Source organism: Schistocerca cancellata, chromosome 7, assembly GCF_023864275.1.
Source record: "Schistocerca cancellata isolate TAMUIC-IGC-003103 chromosome 7, iqSchCanc2.1, whole genome shotgun sequence".
Lineage (NCBI taxonomy): Eukaryota > Metazoa > Arthropoda > Insecta > Orthoptera > Acrididae > Schistocerca > Schistocerca cancellata.
Genome location: NC_064632.1, coordinates 119,162,562 through 119,181,930, shown reverse-complemented (window position 1 = coordinate 119,181,930; position 19,369 = coordinate 119,162,562). Strand labels below are relative to the sequence as shown.

At 41.9% G+C, this 19,369-nt stretch overlaps 1 protein-coding gene across 1 annotated transcript in view; it reads left to right on the top strand.

The window, feature by feature from the left end:
- The window catches only part of LOC126092560 (muscle-specific protein 300 kDa), a 651,560-nt gene that overhangs the window by 538,607 nt on the left and 93,584 nt on the right, over positions 1 to 19,369 (top strand). The window contains exons 111-116 of the mRNA XM_049908233.1: positions 68 to 400; positions 1,503 to 1,841; positions 3,466 to 3,774; positions 4,671 to 5,000; positions 8,838 to 9,181; positions 12,736 to 13,021. Of these exons, the coding sequence (XP_049764190.1) occupies positions 68 to 400; positions 1,503 to 1,841; positions 3,466 to 3,774; positions 4,671 to 5,000; positions 8,838 to 9,181; positions 12,736 to 13,021 (1,941 nt within the window). The remainder of the gene's footprint in view (positions 1 to 67; positions 401 to 1,502; positions 1,842 to 3,465; positions 3,775 to 4,670; positions 5,001 to 8,837; positions 9,182 to 12,735; positions 13,022 to 19,369) is intronic.

Genomic DNA, 19,369 nt, shown 5'->3' with positions numbered 1-19,369 from the left:
ATAAATGTTCTGCTACCTTCATTATCTTAACGGCATTTTAATAGCTGTAACTACAATGTTAATACAGGTGGAGGAAATGTCAGAGTCTGACCTGCCTGCCCGAGAGAAATTGTGCCAGCTAGATGAGGCTGAGAGTATGAATCACAGCCATAGGGAGCAAACATCTCAGCTGTTGCTGACAGCACGTCAGCTTCTTCGTGATTTTCCAGGCCGGGAAGTCCCTCCTGAGACATATGCTGCACACGAGACAACCCGTATTATAGAACTAGCAGTGGCTTGTCAGAGGGACAAGGTTCTACAGCAGCTTGCTCTTTCTGACGAGTATGAGCAAACCCTCCGTGAGTTCGCACAAATAACAGATGTTGCTGATGCTCTTGTAGAAAACGACACTGCAGTACAGGTTTGTATTTAGCATGTACACTGATACTCTAAGCTATCCATACTTTAAGCTACCCAGTATCATTCAGTAAACAGGAAATTAGAGTTGCTGATTCTAAACCCTCTAAATTTTATGTAGGTTGTTACTTTTGGGCTTAAGTTCTATCTGCAATTAACCATTATCTGTTAATTCTGTTATCATGTGAAGTATGACTTTTGTGCTGAATTCTGAGATAGTTACTGACTTAAATAAAATATAACAGTGGAAACACCAGGTAGGAATATCAGACAGCAGGAAAAGACAGATTGCTACTTACTGTAAAGCTAACACACTAAGTCGCTGACAGGCATGTTTGAAAGACACTCACACATAAGCTTTCAGCCTCAGCCTTCATCAGAAGAAGAGAAACACACACGATTCATTCACACAAGCAAGCACATCTCACCCAGTGCAGTGGCTCTTTTATTGAAGAAGGCTGAGGCCAAAAGCTTACGTGTGCATGGCTTTTAATTGTGTCTGTGTGCAACTTAATGTGTTATCTTTACAGTAAGTAGCAGTCTGTCTTTTCCTCATTGTAAATATAATACGAGGTTGTGTAAAAACAGATTGTGGTGCTACAATTAGTTTATAATATGTAAGGGTGCAAATTTTCATTTTCTTAATTTTGTCTGTATGTTTGAGACTACCTTTTAATGACTCATCCTGTCTATTGACTGTGTCTTTCTTTTTAGATCCTGTTTTGGTTCTTAGAAGTGTACTTGAAACACTGTAGTGGATTAGTGGGCATGTTTTAACTGTCAGAAAGTGCTTACGTTTTTAATTATAACTGGATTGGAAGAAATACAGGATTCTGTAATGAAAGCTTATATTTGCTAATGATGTCTTGACTTATTTCAAAGTGGACTCAATTGGAAATTTATAAATGCTAAGACTTTTGTTCTTCTCTTAACTGTGTCATCTCCCATGGTTATTTTGTAGGGTGTATGTGAATAAAGGAATTATGATTTAGAGGGGAATGTTTTATGTGCAAACCACAACTGCTACTTCTGTACTTCAGTCTTAAAAATACAGCTGCAAAACAGTTGCTTGTAGAATGAATTGACTTAAATTCTTTTTCCTGTAGGACCTCAACCACCTGCAAGAAGAAATGCAGAAACACCGTAAGTTTTTTGTAAATCTGAGTCATTGTCGCAGTATTCTTGAATCTTTGGAGGGAAATTTGGACAGTGAGACACGGGCTGCACACCATGCCCTTCACCAGAGCCTTCACAGACGTGCAACTGCTATCTTGGATAAAGCAGCAGCACGAGCACAGCAAATGGCATTGGCTGCATCTCGCTGGACTGTTTTGGAACAAGGCATGCGTGATGAATGTGGCTGGTTAGCTGTGGCACAGCAACGCTTGCCAGACTTGACTGCTGTAACTACTAGTGATTTCCACCAGTACATATCACTTTTTCAGGTAAGAAATTTCTCATTGCATCAATAATTTGTAAACTTAGAGAGGATTTTAAGTGAGTGTAGTGTTATAATAGCTGAAAAAAATAAGGTTGGTCCATATGGCAGTAATATCAGGAAGGCCGGTATTACACTATCAAATTTCTTAGTGAAAGTTGATATGTCAAATATTTATGTCAAAGAAGTTTGATGGTATAATAGTACAATAGGGCACTTCGTGAAATCTTGTCTTGTCAAATAAATTTGATCAAATCTTGGGTCTCACTGTAGATTAGTTCATAAGTCGCTTGTCTTCTGTTCACTGTGCTGCAATGTGACATGTTACAATGTGGAGTGCTAGCATCATTGCGGTGTTCTGTCATCTGTAGTGTGTTTATAAACATGGCTGGTAAATACAATTGGTGTGTACTGCCAACTAGAAAATTAATAGAGATGTATGAAGCTGATGAAGCACTTTACAACATGAGGCACCCTGAATACAAAAATAGATTAAGAAGATTGCAGAGCTATAAAAATATTGCGGAGGTCATTAGCTGTGAGATACGATTTTCGGACACAAAATGTAATTGATTTCTTTATCAAATAAAAATAGTTCTTAATGCACATAAAGTGTATTGAACAATTATTTGCCTTCAGACATTGGTCCTTTAATGTTTTATAAATTGCTGCACGCGTTTCAGGTATTATTTTCATTAATGTGCACTGTGATATTAGAGTGCTGTACTGTAAACTAGCAGTTCTTAAGTGAGTATTGTGCTTTGTGATACAAGGATACACTTCACTGAGCACATACTGCAATGTATGCTCATCCATTCTTAAGTAATTTATGTCCTCCACTACAAGCTCACGTAACAAGTTTTGTTGAATGCTTTTGTCATCTCATTGTATAACCCACTGCTTCACCCAGGTACGTTTATTTTTTTCCCCTGCTTGTCTGCCACATGTGCACACAGTGCAATTGTGGTACACGCAACTGTTGTGGTTAATAACAAGTGGTTGTCAGCCATCTTGAACTTAGACAAAAAATATGATGACAGTGTAATACCCATTTTTAGTGCCATGTCAAAGATCTTTGTCAAATAAATTTGATGAATATTTGATCATATCTTTGATCAAATTTTTAACGAAGAAATTTGATAGTGTAATACTGGCCTAACTGAATAAGAATATTTGCAGTCTGTAGAAAGTTGTAACATGAAGTGCTTCAAAAAAATTCAAGAGCCATCTGTTTTATAAAAATTATTCCTTCACTTTGAAGGTGCATAATCTGCTGTTCACCTTCTTGTGATGGTGTCACAGCCTTATTTTGTAACTTATCTCTCTGGTCATAAAATTTGTATATGTGTCAAAATTGCAGTCAAGTTGAAGACATGAGTTTTTAAAATTAATTTAATATTATGTCAATTAACAATGTTTATTGTGTTTTTGATATGGAATTAAATATGTAGTAGCTTGATTGAATTCATATCTCAAGGAAACTTAAAAGAGTATACAGCCAAAGATACGCAAAATGCAAAGTTTTTCTGATATGTTTTTTGGACACAAAATTATAATAATGTGATGCTTATCAACTGTGTGTGTTTTTGTATGTATGGAGTCACTGAAATAGTTAAACCCTTTGCTTTCAGTCTTTAGCTGCTGACTGTGCAACCCATCAGGCCCGTATTGCTCACTTGCTTGAAACAGCACAGAGACTGCAAGAACTAGTCACTTGTGTGGGCTTGGAGACCCGCTATGATGAAACTGTCAGTGTGTTACTTCAGTTACAAGATGATGTTGCTGCCAACTTGAGACGCCTAGTTGCATTCCGTGAACACTGGACTGCCTATGATGCCTTAGCAACGAGACTCGATAATTGGATTATTTCAGCTGATAAAGAGCTTGACCAGATATCCAGCTCTACTGGTACACTTACTGGCAGTATGAGGCAGTTCTGGGTGAGTTCCATTCTGTTCCAAAATGATCTGCCACCACTCTTCCCCTCTCTTCTTCTTCCCACACTTCACTGAGTAGCTAGTGTTAATCAATGTGTTGAAAACAAGTCTCCTTAATTCTCATGTATGAGAAGTTCTCTTGAAACTCCACTTTCCCAAAAAGTTACCTTGATATCTTATCACAGTGTGCTCTGCAAAGGCACTGTCACACTCTCTCCAGCCAACCAGTGAGTTCTTATTTATGCTCATTTCTACTGCCCCTTGCCGTTAAACTACCCAAATTTTATGCTAACAATAAGCAGCATTTTCATTGTCCTTTAAAACACATAATGTGTTACAACTTCATATGCATATTAACATAGCTGCTGTGATTTATGAATATTACCATTGTGTTTCTGTCATATGACACACAGGCATTAATTGAAAGACTAAATTCCTTTTTAAAATAATCTGAAGTAATAAGTACACTGCAGTAGCAGTACTTGAAAGTAATCAAAGAAATTAAGGAAAATGTGCACTTAATAATCCAAAATATTTTAGGTAGGTTCAAACTTTAACCTGGATGTTTTGTGTAAATGTCTGGCCAGTTGAGACTTTGGATCAGTATGTGTGACATGGATAGATAATACAGTTTGTAGTACATTTCTTACAAGAAGTAGGTATCTTGATTCGAGTCAATGTCTATTCATCTGCCCCATTCTATTTATTGAATGAACCAATAATAATATGATTGAATTTCAATTGTTCTTAATGTGAATATCCTACACCCCCCCCCCCCCCCACACACACACACACACATCCACAAAGGCTTAAGAAGTTTTGCTCATGTGTGAGAAATATTTAATTATGTTAAAACAAGGATATTAAGCAGATTTCAAATTATTTGTTGTTTTTAACAGGAACTGAAGGCACAATATGAGTTGCATAATGGACTACGATCAGAAGCTGGAAATTGCTTTGATGCTGCAATGCGTACACTTCCTGTTGCGGATGAAATGCTGCAAAGGCAACTGCATGCACAATTGGAGGAACGGTGGCAGCGCCTATCAGGGCGAGTTATAACTGTGAGGGATGCAGCAACACGTGGTATTGAAGATGAATCAGTACCACTTGCTGACAGGCTTGCTGTACTCGCTGGTGAGCTAAACGAATTGCAGGCTGCCCTAGATGACATGCACGGTGTCTTGCGCTCACCTGACGAACTGGACTTATACATTCAGAGGCTTCAGGTAAGCTATAATTAGCTTGTTTACTGGTTTATGTGCCTGCCTCAAAATAATTTGTAGGTTACTGAAAAGTATGTTCTTATGATTTTTTATTGGTGATTATAAAATGCAGTATTTTATTCCCAATGATATTTGAACACTGTGTCTGTTTTTGTGTGTAATTTATTGTCTATGAACTGCATTGAAGGAAAATTCAGCTGAGAAACTAACAAATTATGAGACAGAATTGCTGGGTAGTCTTATCTCCTGGAGGAGAAATGTGTAGCACCACCATTAGACAGCTATAAAATAAAAACAACCACCTAGCCTTCAGAACTAATAGTTCCTTTGTCTGAAAGGAGACAGGGAAGGTTAAAATAAAAAGGAAGGGTAGATCACTCAAACCCCAGGATGAGAGCGAGCCACTAAAGATGGACAAAGGAACTCTTAGTTTCAAAAGCTAGATGTTGTGACCCTGTCACATTTATATGTGTCTGTTGGAAGTTCTGTACATGTGCCTCCTGAAAGTAAGTACTTACCAGTAATTACATCTGATTACAGAAATACTCTTTTTACTGGTAAATGATTTTACAATATATGCAGACAGCTGGTGCGGTAATAGACAGATATTGATGTAATTCAGATTTCACAAGCATTTTTCTCAGTAATATGCAGATCACTTCATAATGATAATAGGGACCAAAATCAGCTGACGATCTCCTCATATAACTTAAGTGCAGTAGCGAAGTTGCAAGATATGGAGGAGGGGAGGGCAACCCAGTTTGAATCTATGCGGTAGATTAATGCCTATTGGTCCAGTACACTTGTAAGACTGAGTATGGTTTCTTAGGTGTTGTTAGACAATAGTTTAGGCAAATGTAGGACTGGCCTCAAATCCACCTGAGAAAATATAGTACATCAACAATTACAATACAATAACACAGACAAGGGTGTATCCAACAAAGGGTAATGAGGTAGTTAACTCCAACTCACCTGTTCCCCCCCCCCCCCCCCCCCCCAGTCATTACCACCACCACCACCACAACCACTACCACTCACCCACACTTGTTCCTAGAAAAGAAAGTCTTTCCAAACAAAAGCCACAATCTTCTGCAGTAGGCAGACAGACAAATTAACCCAGTATTAATATTATGAATTAACTCTGTATTTGTTTGAAGAAGTTTCTGCAAAACAGGGGAAAAAACATTTCACAATGTTAGAGTTACATATTCAGGTACATCTAAATAAAGAATAATAGTGGCAGAAGTCAAAATTTAAAACAGGTGGAATGAAGAAAATGACCATAAAAGGTCAGTCTTCAAAGAAGAATAAAAATTGAAAAACAAGGAAATGGGACTGAATGAATGGCGATATCACTATCTTACCTTCTCCCGAGATTCTTATCATTTCTAAAATAAAAATACTATATTGTTTTTTTCATCCTCCCTTCACGATGCATATCTTTAGCTATGGATGATGCTTATTATAAAGTTCACTGTTCGATTTGTCATGACATCTTGCAACTATTGTGTCATTCACCAATCTAGATAAGTCACCACCACCACCACCACCACTACCCTCCCCTATTTCAAGTCATCAGTACACTTTTGCCCACATAATATTGTTTATACAATTCACAGTCATGCACATGACTTTTATCCCTTAAGTTAATTGATGACTGTGGCAACAGGATAATCAACCAGCAATGAAGCTAAAAAAATAATTTACCAGATCATGAAAATAGTAAAGACAAAATAAACTCTATGAGGGGTGGGGGTTCTAATTCAGCTGATCAAGTTTGACACACAGCCTAATAAGTATAACCTTATAATGTGAACAGACAAAACTTAAATCACTTTATAAGAAAATGTATTACTGTTACAATTATGTATTGAGAAAAATAAGTACATGCAATTCAATGTAAATACTATAGGAATAATGGAGACCACCTGCTGTAAAGTAGAAACATTGAGTTGTTTATAGATACACATAAAAGAAGGAAAACTTTCTAGCTTTTTGATTTATCCTTTGATGACCTGAACACACACACACACACACACACACACACACACACACACACACACGTACATATGTATGTATGTGCCTATGCCCCTACATGGTGCCAGCTGGACTGTCAGTGCCAATGCTCTTTTGTGGCAGGTGGACTGATTGTGATGGAGGTAGTGTCAGATGGGGTGAGTAGTGGGAGAGGGAGGCAGGGAGAGTGATGGAGGGTGAGTGGCTAGCAGCATGGAGGGAGGCAGCTATTTTGCCAGCTAGCAATGTGGGATGCTGGGGTGGCAAATATGTAGGCTGACATGTTCGTAGGGGCCGGTGGCAAGTTTACATGGTGATAGTGATGTGGGGATATGAATTGGGAGGGGGTGACAGGATGGAGGAAGGGGGGGGGGGGGCAGAACCCCTTGGGTAGAAGATATGGGGACAATGGGTTACCTGAGATTGAGGCCAGGATAATTATGGGAGCAGAGGATGTGTCGTCAGGATAACTACTGAAGCTGGTGGTAGAGAAGTTTGTAGCAGTCATTGAAATTGAGCAGGAGAATGAATGACCACCGCCATGTTGTTGTCAAGAACAATGTTGGCCATTTGGTGGCACAACATGCTGCTGAGCACAACATGCTAATTTTCAATGGCTGCCTCACAGCCTGAAGCATCTGGATTCTTCCCTCCACCACTGGTAACTGTACTGGTAGGTGTTGTCCTCGCAATACATCCTCCACTTTCATAACCACTGTGGTCTCAATCCAGGCAACATATTGTCCACCCAACAGTTTTCCCATCCTCATCTTGTCACCCCTTCACAATTCACACCCCCACATTGCCTTCAGTGTGTGCTATTCCCCAGCGGCTACTACAGTTATGGCAGTCCATATACCTGCCATGCCTCCCTCCCACGTTCCTATCCAGCAAACCGGCCACCTCCCTCAGTCACTCTCCATGCCTCTTCCCACCCTCTCCCTCTACCCACATCATCTGACACTTCCCCCACCACAACCAGGCTACCTGCCGCAAAATAGCATTAGCGCTGTTAGTCTAGCCAGCACCATATACGGGCATAGGTGTGTGTGTGTGTGTGTGTGTGTGTGTTGTGTGTGTGTGTGTGTGTGTGTTGTGTGTGTGTGTGCGTGTGTGCGCTTGAGCTCATCAAAGGATAAATCCAAGAAGTTTTCCTTCTTTTGTGTATGCATGTCAACAATACAATGCTTCTACTATTCGGTGAGTTGTCTGCTTTAATCGTGATGTATTTACATCCTACAAGAACTTTCCTGCAACTTTTACATACAAAACAAGATAGACAATTGAGCCATATAAAAGGAAAGGTTGAGGAGGAAGGAACTACAGATTGCTAGTGAGGAGAGACATAAAAGTGAAAGTGTTACATTTGATGGAGCAATGTAAGATTTTCTTCAGTTTCATTAGTATACATAGTCGTTGGACGGATCTACTACTTATCTATCTACTTATGTCTTTCAGCTATGTACTATACTTTTTTTGCATCTTTTTCTCATATCTTGCATTACCTTCTGAGGGAGGAGTCGTCCAGTTTCGCAAACCTGAGATTTGGCCCCTCTTCCATTTTCTGAAAACTCTTTCTCTGCCCCCCCCCCCCCCCCCCCTGCCCCCCCTTCCACCGACCTCACCCAACCCCACTAGGATCCCATTTCTTTTTCTGTTGCAGTCACCATTTCCCTAATTTTATGGTGTAATTTTCCCATTATTGTGGCAAGGTACTGAATGAAAAGAATGATTTTAGGTTGATTGATAACAAATCTGGAAATAAGCATACCTCAATTGATGATTTTAGTTTCTTATTATGACACCAGAATTATTGTGTTTCAGGTGATGAAAGAACGCCTTGATGGTATCCAGGAGGAACTGGGAAGGCTAGGTCTGCTATCAGCAGAACAATCAGATATGGTAGGCTCACTACTTGGTGGTGCCCGGCAGTTGGAGCTACAGGTCTCGGAGGAGTTGGAGGCAGCTGAACAGGTCCGAGAACAGCTTCGGACTGTCAGCCGAGGATTAACACGAGCAACTACAGCACAGGGGAGGACTGCAGATGTTCTGGCAGACTGTGAACGTGTCCATGACCAGGGAGCAGATGTTATTTCACGTGCAATAGATCGCTGTGTTGTTGCCGGACAGGATCTAGGCCAGCAGTGGCAACAATTGATGGCACTCAGGTAAGTTAAGCAAGTAATTGCTGAAGTTTTTAATAATTCCATCAGGTGACTGCAGTTGATAAACAGAATTCTGACTTAGGGATCAGCTAAATATGTCACGTTCTCGTATAAATATGTAGTTGAGTCTAAAGTATTTGACTTTAGTAGAGTGAACTGTTTTCCATTTGCAGTGAAATTTGTTCATGACTGTTTTTTTTTCTGTGCCAGATCCATGGTGACAGTTTCTTATCACATGTACTGATTTGATAAAAATCATTGAGTTAGTGACACCTCTTCTAGCATGCAGAACATTATTACATATGCATCCATTATTCTGAGAACATACAAACAGTTTTTGCTTAGAAGTGTGAAATATAAAATGTAGTTGGGAAGAAGGTTGCAAACTTTTTGAAATCGAGGAATTTATCCTAACCTTGACTGACTGGGTGTACATTACTTATCAAAGCAGAGAGAAACATTTCTAGTGCTAACATCTCACCATTGAATTAATGTGTTGTTTTCATTTTGAGTGTCTTGATAACCATGCTGAGCAAACATTGTTATTCTTTTGCCTTTTAACTTTGTACAGTTGCAGAGACCCACCAATGCTTTTAACAATGCAAAATACTTGCTCACACAGATAGTTAACAATGTAGGAAAAGCTAGATTGCTATTTACCAGACAGCCACTATTCATAAACACAAGCAAGTACAACTCACACACACAACACTGTGAACTCTGGCATTTTGGTCCATAATATGTAAATTGTTATTAGAGCAAGAAGGCCATCACTAGGCTATTTTAGACAGTTCATTCACATTCTTGGAGTTATGATTTCCAGTTTCTGCCAATATGCCTCCAAGTACCGATGTAATTGACTCAAGTGGAACATCTTAAAGAATATTGTAGACATGAACAACAATCTAACTTATAATAATGATGATAATAATAATTCTGAAACCATTTTTAAAAGAAGAGGCAATAGCTGCAAATTTTTAATCTCAAATAAATCATAAACTGAGGTTTTACGGTATTGATGGTGTAGCCAACCAGTGTATAACATCCAATCCAACCAAAAGGAAGCAGGAAGCTGTACTTGGTAATTAACCAATGGTATAATCAGAGGAGATTATTTGGACTGGGAAGAAATAATGAATGTGGTTCCCCAACACTCAATCTTGGGTCCACTATTTTTCCTCATATGTATAAATAATCTTCCATCTAATATACAACAAGCAGAATTAGTTATTTCTGAAGATGACACCAATATTTTAATCAATTCAAGCATACATACAGCAACAGAAGAAATGGTAAACATTGTTCTTAAAAGTACCAATGATTGGTTTTCCGCAAGTGGTATCACTCAGTTTTAAAAGCACACAAAATGTTCTGTTCTGCATATCTAGAGGTATAGAGGTATTACAACAATGATAAATGTAGCACATGGGCAGTAAATTATAAATAGGTTGAAAACTTCAAAGTTCTAAGGTGACCATATTGATGAGCATTTTAAATAGAAAAAACACAATTTACTACCCCTAAAACAAATTAATTCAACCTCATTTACATTTCAAATCATTGCAAATCTTGAGGGGAGGGAAATGGTAAGTTGACATATAATAATGCCATATGGAATAATGTTCTGGAGTAATCCAACTTTAAGAAAGAAAGTGTCCATTCCTCAAAAACATGCTGTAAGAATAAGATGTGGTGCTCACCCATGATCATCATGTAGACATCTATTTACTGGGTTAGGCATTGTGATCACTGCTTCACATTATATTCCTTCATTAATTTTTTGTAAATAATCCACTGCATTTCAAAAAGAACAATTGTGTACATAATTACAATACCAGAAGAAAAAAAATGACATTCACTCCACCACATGAAGGTGTTCTTTATCAGAAAAAGGGATGTACAATGCTGAAATCAAAATTTTTGATCAGGTACCCAGTGAAATAATATGTCTTGACAGTCAGCAAATTAAAATTTGAAAACTGAAAGTTCCTCCATGACATTTCTGAAATCATGTCTGAGTCTTCATGTAGCCATATTTACAAAATGATTTGTGATGTGGATATACAATGACTAACATTATTACGATTCATTATGCAAATGATCCATGAAACCTGCTAACAATAAGAACACTTAATGAAATGAAATATACAGGCATACTCAACCAAAAAAACCATGTATTGTATACCAGCGGTCAACATGGTGATTTGTCATCAGTTACAATTGTGCAATCTATAGTAAGAGATACAGTTAGCTGCAAAATGAGTATTCCAACTTTCACGTGCCTGATGAAAACGCCTAGTAAAAGATCACAAGTAGTAGTCCTAACAAATCAGAAACTAAGAAAGTACTGCATCAGTCACATCATTTCATTTTCTGTTGCTTATGATGTAACTCGTACACTCTCTCTTTCTGGTAAACACACACTCTTTCTTCAGTGCTTCATCATTATAACTAAAGTAGTGATAATTAGCAATAAAACTTTATTCTTTTTATGTTCTCATGCATGCTGTGTCTTCCTTGAACAGTAGTATTTTATGGTAGCTGTACTAACTATTCGTGGTATAACTGAGATAGTGAAATGATTGGTAAATGTAGTAATAAAGTTCGTCTACTGTATTTTCAATGCTGTTGTTACATGTGTGTTCATATAATAGTGTAAAAATACAGAATTTAATTCAGTGTCACATCATGTCCAACAGAAATCAACAAAATTCACATATGCATTCCGGATTGTTGAAATCACAGTGAAGCTCCTTAGATAATCACTGAGGCCCTGATGTTGAAGTTGTTATAGTTGTTGTTGTTGCTGTTGTGGTCTTCAGTCCAGAGACTGGTTTGATGCAGCTCTCCATGTTACTCCGTCCTGTGCAAGCCTCCTCCTCTTTGAGTAACTACTGCAACCTGCATCCTTCTGAATCTGCTTAGTGTTTTCATCTCTTGCTCTCTCTCTATGATTTTTACCCTCCCTTCCCTCCAGTACTAAATTTGTGATTCCTTGACGTCTCAGAACATATCCAACCAACCAATCCCTTCTTCTAGTCAAGTTGTGCCACAAATTCCTCTTCTTCCCAATTGTGTTCAGTACCGCCTCATTAGTTATTTGATCTACCCATCTAATCTTCGGCATTCTTCTGTAGCACCACATTTCTAAAGCTTCTATTCTCTTCTTGTCTTAACTAGTTATCGTCCATGTTTCACTTCCATACATGGCTGCATTCCATACAAATACTTTTAGAGAAGACTTCCTAACACTTAAAATCTATACTCGATGTTAACAAATTTCTCTTCTTCAGAAACGCTTTCCTTGTCATAGCCAGTCTACATTTTATAACCTCCCTACTTCAACAGTCATCAGTTATTTTGCTTCCAAAGTAGCAAAATTCATTTACTACTTTAAGTGTCTCATTTCCAAAAGACAGTATACAGCCTTTATTATTACATTTTCCAGTACTATTGTGAGCATAAATGACTACATAGTCTGCAAATTAGTCTTTTATGCTATTTACTTTGTTTCCATCTATCACATTTGTTGTGACAAAAAAATCCTGTTTACATAGGCAACAACTGCATGCAATACCTGCTTCACGTCTGCGCCTATCTCTCTCACCACAAGGTGTAGAAAGACAGATGTCAGCACTACAAGATACACATGCAGCTTTGGAGCAGCAGCAAGGTCAGCTACTGCAGATGTTACGTGCCCGCTTTGCATTGTGGCAGAACTTCGAGAGGCGGCTTGAAACAGTCAGACAACAAGTTGCAGAAGCTGGGTACATGATGGAACTGCTGACTGTCCAAGGAAGTGTTGATCTCGACAGGCTGGTCAAAGCTACTGAGAGGTTGCAGGTATGTGATCTTCAAATTATCAGTCATTCTTTCTGTATTGCTATTAAAAGGGATTCCTTTTTGTGTTTTCTTATTCAAATCATTATTAAAGGCTGTCTGTCATTTTGATTATTCCTGTTCGGTAACAGCTATAAGCCAAATTTTTTCCTGTGAGAAAGTAATATATAACTGCTCAGTTTTTTTTTTTTTTTTTTTTTTTTTTTTTTTTTTTTTTTTTTTTTTTTTTTGCTTCACTTGTATGGAATAGGATTAATTGTATGATACAGTTGATGTAATAACATTTTATAATCACAAACAACAGTATGAGCTTGTTTGGTAGATGTTAGATTATTGCTACCTGTTGGAAAATTAGGGTTTTGTTATTATATACAGGGTAATTCAGCTGTTTTCAATACTTATTTAAAGCTCAACAATGCCAAAGTTTTGCAGAATATTATAATGGTATATCATATCAGCTGTGTCACTAAAGAGTTTCTAGCACACAGCACAAAGAATGTCATTCTCAACAGAGAGGTATCTTCAAACATTAAAGTATGTATGAGTGTATCTCAAAGGATTTTGGTAGGACCATTTATTTTCTTAATATATTCAAATGACCTAGTGGAAACTCACAAGCTCCATATTGCTTTTTATGGTTGATGCTGTTGTATAAAGAGAAGTTCCAGCTTTAGAAATTAGAGCAAAGTGCAGGAAGACCAGAAGAGGACCAATGCTTGGTGTAAACATTGGCTATTTTGACCCTTAACACAAATAAATGAGCATTTTGTGCATAAGTATGCAAAAACATTATTATATCATTACACACATGCAGAACAATCACTGGAAGCAGTTATATCGATAAAATATGTTGGAGTACATGTATGGAGCAATTTAAAGTGGAATGACCATGTAAAGCTTATTGCAGATAATAGATATGCCACAATGAGATTCATTGGGGGAATCTTCTGCACATGTAGTCCACTTGCAAAGGAGGTAAGTTGACCAGTACTTTATTACTGCTCGGAAGTATGGGAGAGTATGTATGAGATAGAAGTGATAGAGGAAACAGAGAAGACCGAAAGAATAGAATCATGTTTCTTTACAGGTTCATTTAGTTAGGCCCGAAAGCTTCATGGAGAAGCTAGGCCAACTTCAGTGGCAGATTCTGCAAGTGAGGCATTCTAAATCACAGTGTGGTTTACTGTGAAAGTCCCCATGCACCCCATGTTCTTGTGTGGGGCTGGTGGCAAATCTCCATTGTTTAGGTGATATCTTTGAGATGTTAAACTGAAATATTCTTTCATTTGGCAGAAAATGGAAGATGTTGGATGAAACTTCTACATTCCTTGCTCATGCTAAAATAGTGACCAAAAAGTATTACCCTTGTTGTACTTTTAACTTTGTGTAATGGGCAGTTTAGGCATTTTACATGTTCTGTGGATCATATTTCCCCCCAGGGGCTCAGCATTCATTTGCTGAGTACGGGCTTGGCGACCCCGGGGTCCTGAGCTGGGGACTGGTCGGCGCCGCCAGTTTCCTGTCACCGTAACCCCCGGACATGCTTCAGCGACCACTGTATGGCGCGGCGGTGGAATGTTGTGTGCTGCGGGGAATGGTAATCTTGGCTTGACCGCCTGGATTGCGAGGAAGGACAACCTCTATAAAAACCCCTCAGTCTTCCGGTGTGCTCCGCGCCTATGAGATGCATGGCTGTTGGGGTGGAACAGTCGCAAGCGGGCAACCTCTGGGGCACCTGCCGCACCCCAGTTGTATCAGGCTTACTCAGGCACGCGGGGCTCTGTCTGAGCGGACCTTTAGTTCCCTAGCTGCTCGTGGGACCACAATGGACCCTTCGACCTCTACGTTTCCCCCTACCAGTGGATTGGGTGGGCCACTGGTAGGAAAACACACCCAATCGAAAAAGCGACTTCGTGCTGGGAGTCCTCCAGCGCCTGGTGTTGATCGAGATTTATCAGACTGTCGTAACAGAGCATATGCTGATAATCAGAATGTGTTTTTGATTATTAAACGGAAGGAGGGTAGCTTTGAGAGGGTTTCTCCCTTTTACATCCACAAGGGTCTTGAGGGGATTGCAGGAACACTTAAATCTGTGAAGCGACTTCGCAATGGGACTCTGTTAGTTGAGACTTCTAGTTCCCGTCAAGTCGCTTCTCTTCGGAAGGCAACCTGTCTTGGAGAGTACGCTATCGAGACCGAGCTCCACTCCACTCTGAACTATAGTAAGGGTGTTGTGACATGTAGGGATTTGGTGGATATCCCCACAGATGAGTTAAAATCTGAATGGGCTGATGACGGTATTGTTGATGTGCAGCATATTATGAAACGAGTCGATGGGAACCTAGTCAAATCCGACTCGTTTATTCTCACGTTCAGTTGCCCGAGACTCCCAGAGCATGTTAAAGCGGGGTTCTTACGGTTGCCAGTAAGGCCATATTTCCCCAACCCCATGCGCTGTTTTAAATGTCAGCGCTTTGGGCATACTACGTTGGGGTGCAATGGGATAGCCACTTGTGGTAAATGTGGTCAGCCTGCCCATGAAGGAGCCGATTGTTCATCGCCTGTGAAGTGCGTGAATTGCTCTGGGAGTCACCCTGTCTGGAGCCGGGTCTGCCCCATCTATCTCTAAGAACGGAAGATACAGGAGATTAAAACATCTAAGCGCATCCCCTATGGTGAGGCCAAGAAACTCTTTAAGGCCATGCAACCTCCTGCGTTTACAACGTCTTTCGCTTCCGCTCTGAAGAAACCGGTACAAATGGCCACTGTTGCTACGCAAACGGAGGTTGCTAGTGTTAGCACTAATACCTGCGTTTGCCAGTGCACTTGTGCTGCTGCGGTTGTTTTGCAACCTGCGGCTCTCCCTGCAACATCGGACAAGGCTGTGGTTGCTGACATTGGGGTACTTCCTGCCCCTCCCCCTATGGCGCCTTCTGCCCAGGCGAGTAAAGTTCCACCTGTTGACAAGGCTGTGCATTCTAAGCCCTCCAAGACAAAGACGCCAAAGGTGAAGGTTTTGCCACCTGAGGAGACTAGTCAGGGTCGGTCCGATGACGAGGCCATCGTACTGTCTGACATCTCCCGTGGGTCTTCATCGGAGCTGATGGACATCGATGTCGACCGGGGGCGATCTTCTCGCCCCAGGAATAAATCTCCAGCGGGTACGGGCTCTCCTCCGAAGCCCAGAGGAAGGGTGAAAGTTCAGCCACCCTAATCACTGGCTCCCATATTACAGTGGAACCTGAATGGGTTCAGGACGCATGTGGCCGAATTACAACTCCTTGTACGAGAGGGCCCTTTGTGCTTATGTCTCCAAGAGACACATTTTCGGGCCACTGATGCTCCTTCTTTACGGGGCTATACCGTATATCGGAAAGATGATCTGACGGGGCAAAGGGCAAAGGGTGGTGTTGCGGTTTTTGTCCGTGACCTGCACCCCTCATCTGAGCTCCCTCTCGTTACAGACTTGCAAGCAGTTGCAGTTGACCTTCTTGTGGGTCGGAGGCTCACAGTCTGTTCAGTCTACTTACCTCCTCAGGATGTGATAGACTCTGAGGCTCTCACAGACCTTATTAGCCAACTCCCCCGCCCATTTCTTCTGCTGGGGGACTTCAATGCTCATAATGTCTTATGGGGCTCTCCGACTACTTGCCCCAGGGGTCGCATTCTGGAAAGCCTCATGATGTCTGAAGAACTGTGCATCCTCAACTCTGGTGCCCCCACTCATTTTTGTACTGCTTCCGGGTCGTCGTCGGCTATTGACCTTTCCTTTTGCTCTCCAGCACTCGCGGCTTCTGCTCTGTGGGAGGTTGTTGCTGACCTCCATTCTAGTGACCACTTCCCCATTTGGATTCGCCTCCTGGATGAGGCTGTGGCATTTTCAGTGCCGCCTCAGTGGCACCTCTGCAGAGCTGACTGGACGCTTTTCAGCCAACTGGCTGTTTTGGAACACCGTGCCAGCGTCCACGAATGGGTAGACCATGTTACAGCCGTGATCTCCCATGCTGCTGAATTGTCCATTCCCCGGTCATCCGGTACTCCCAAGAGGCGTCCTGTCCCCTGGTGGACCACTGAGTGCCGCTCCGCCATCCGAGCCCGCCGTGCAGCTCTGCGCTGCTTCAAGTGCCGTCCCTCAGCTGACAATCTTGCGGCCTTTCGGGTGGCAAGGGCCAAAGCGCGGCGAGTGATTAAAGAGAGCAAACGACGGTCATGGCAATTGTTCTTGAACTCCATCTCCCGCTCCACTAATTCTACGAAAGTATGGGAAGCCATCAGGAGGATTTCTGGGCAACGCAGCCCACTACCTGTCACGGCATTGCTGCATCAGGGATGTCTCCTCACGGCGCCGAGAGACATTGCCCAGACACTGGCCATGCATTTTGCGGAATCTACCGCCACAATTAACTGTGATCCAGATTTCTGCCGCTACCGAACTGCCATCGAGAGGGGTCACTTGGACTTCCGGTCTCCAAATTCTGAACCCTACAACTGCCCCTTCACAATGTGGGAACTGGATTCGGCGCTGTCTGTGGCTCATGATACTGCGCCTGGTCATGATCAAATCCGGTACAGCATGCTGCAGCACTTGTTGCTGCCATCCAAGGAAGTTCTCCTGAGTTGTTTAAATATGATATGGTTATCCGGCACATACCCTGACTCATGGAGGGAGGCGGTTTTGATTCCTCTCCTCAAACCGGGGAAGGACCGAACGCATCCCAGCAGTTATCGCAGTATTGCTTTGACGAGCTGTGTCGGGAAGACGTTGGAACGCATGGTCAACCGTCGCCTGGTTTGGCTGCTCGAGACCAGGCAGCTCCTTAGCCCCTCTCAGTGTGGCTTTCGGCGATGTCGTTCCACTATCGACAATTTGACCCTGCTTGAGGCGGCCATCCAGCAGGCCTTCCTACGTAACCAGCATTGTCTTGGTGTCTTCTTTGACATTCATAAGGCGTATGACACTACTTGGCGCCGCCATATCCTCAATCAACTCCATGAGTGGGGCTTTCGTGGCCGTCTCCCCATCTTCATTCGGTCCTTTCTTTCCCACCGCCTCTTTCGTTATAGGGTTGGTAATGTGCTATCTGATTTGTTTGTGCAGGAGAATGGTGTTCCTCAGGGAAGCGTTTTAAGTGTCACCCTCTTTGCTGTCGCCATTAACAGTATCACGTCCACTATCCGGAGTCCTGTCCAATGCTCCTTGTTTGTGGACGATTTTGCTGTTTTCTGTTCTTCCTCCAGTCTTGTCACTGCTAGTCGGCAGTTGCAGCTTACGATACAGCGATTAGAGGCATGGACTGCGAAGACGGGTTTTACCTTTTCTGCAGAAAAATGTGTGTGTGTTCATTTTAATCGTTCTCGACGTCTTTTTACCTCCCCTGAATTGCGTCTGAGGGACACCATTCTTCCTTTTAGCGACACTGTGCGGTTCCTGGGCCTCATTTTTGATTCCAAGTTGTCGTGGCTGCCTCACCTTAAAGACCTCAAGGTGCGGGCCCTGAAGGCACTGAATATTTTGAAGTGTCTGAGCCATCGGTCCTGGGGAGCAGATCGGGCGCGTTTGCTGCAGTTCTATAGGGCTTTCGTCCGGTCGCGTCTTGACTATGGTTGCACCGTGTATGGGTCAGCAAGGCCTTCGTATCTGAAGATTCTTGATGCCGTACACCATGAGGGTATCAGGCTGGCCACTGGTGCCTTCCGTACCAGTCCCATCCCCAGCCTGTGTGCTGAGGCAGGGGAACCGCCGCTCGCCATCCGGCGGCAACTCCTCATGGTGCGACGGGTGTGTCAATTCCTTGCCTGTCCTACCTCCCCTGCGTACCCTACCGTTACTTGACCGCCTATGGAACGTCTCTTTTCCAGTCGTCCCAGGGCAACGAGACCATTTGGGATTCGTGCCAAGCGTTTGCTTGAGTCCCTTGGTGTGGAGCGTGTGGCCCCCCAACGACAAGGTTTTACTCGCCTGCCTCCCTGGTTGCTCCAGAGGCCCAGCGTCCTTTTAGACTTGTCGGAGTACCGGAGGAGTTGCACTCCTGCGTTTTTTTTTATCTCCTTGTTTTATGATATTTTAAACCAGCATCCCGACCATGTACCAGTATTTACGGATGGCTCTAAACAGGGGGACTCTGTTGGTTGTGCTGTTGTTTTCCCTGATCGAGTCGTGCAGTTACGGCTTCCTGCGGCGTTTACCATCTTTGATGCCGAATTATTTGCGATCTTGCGGGCATTGGAGCAGATGAGGTGTGTTCCCAGTCTTAAGTTCCTCATCTGTTCTGACTCCCTGAGTGCCCTTCAGACCATGCAACACTTGTACCCAGCGGATACGGTCGTCCAGAACATCCATGATGCCCTCCT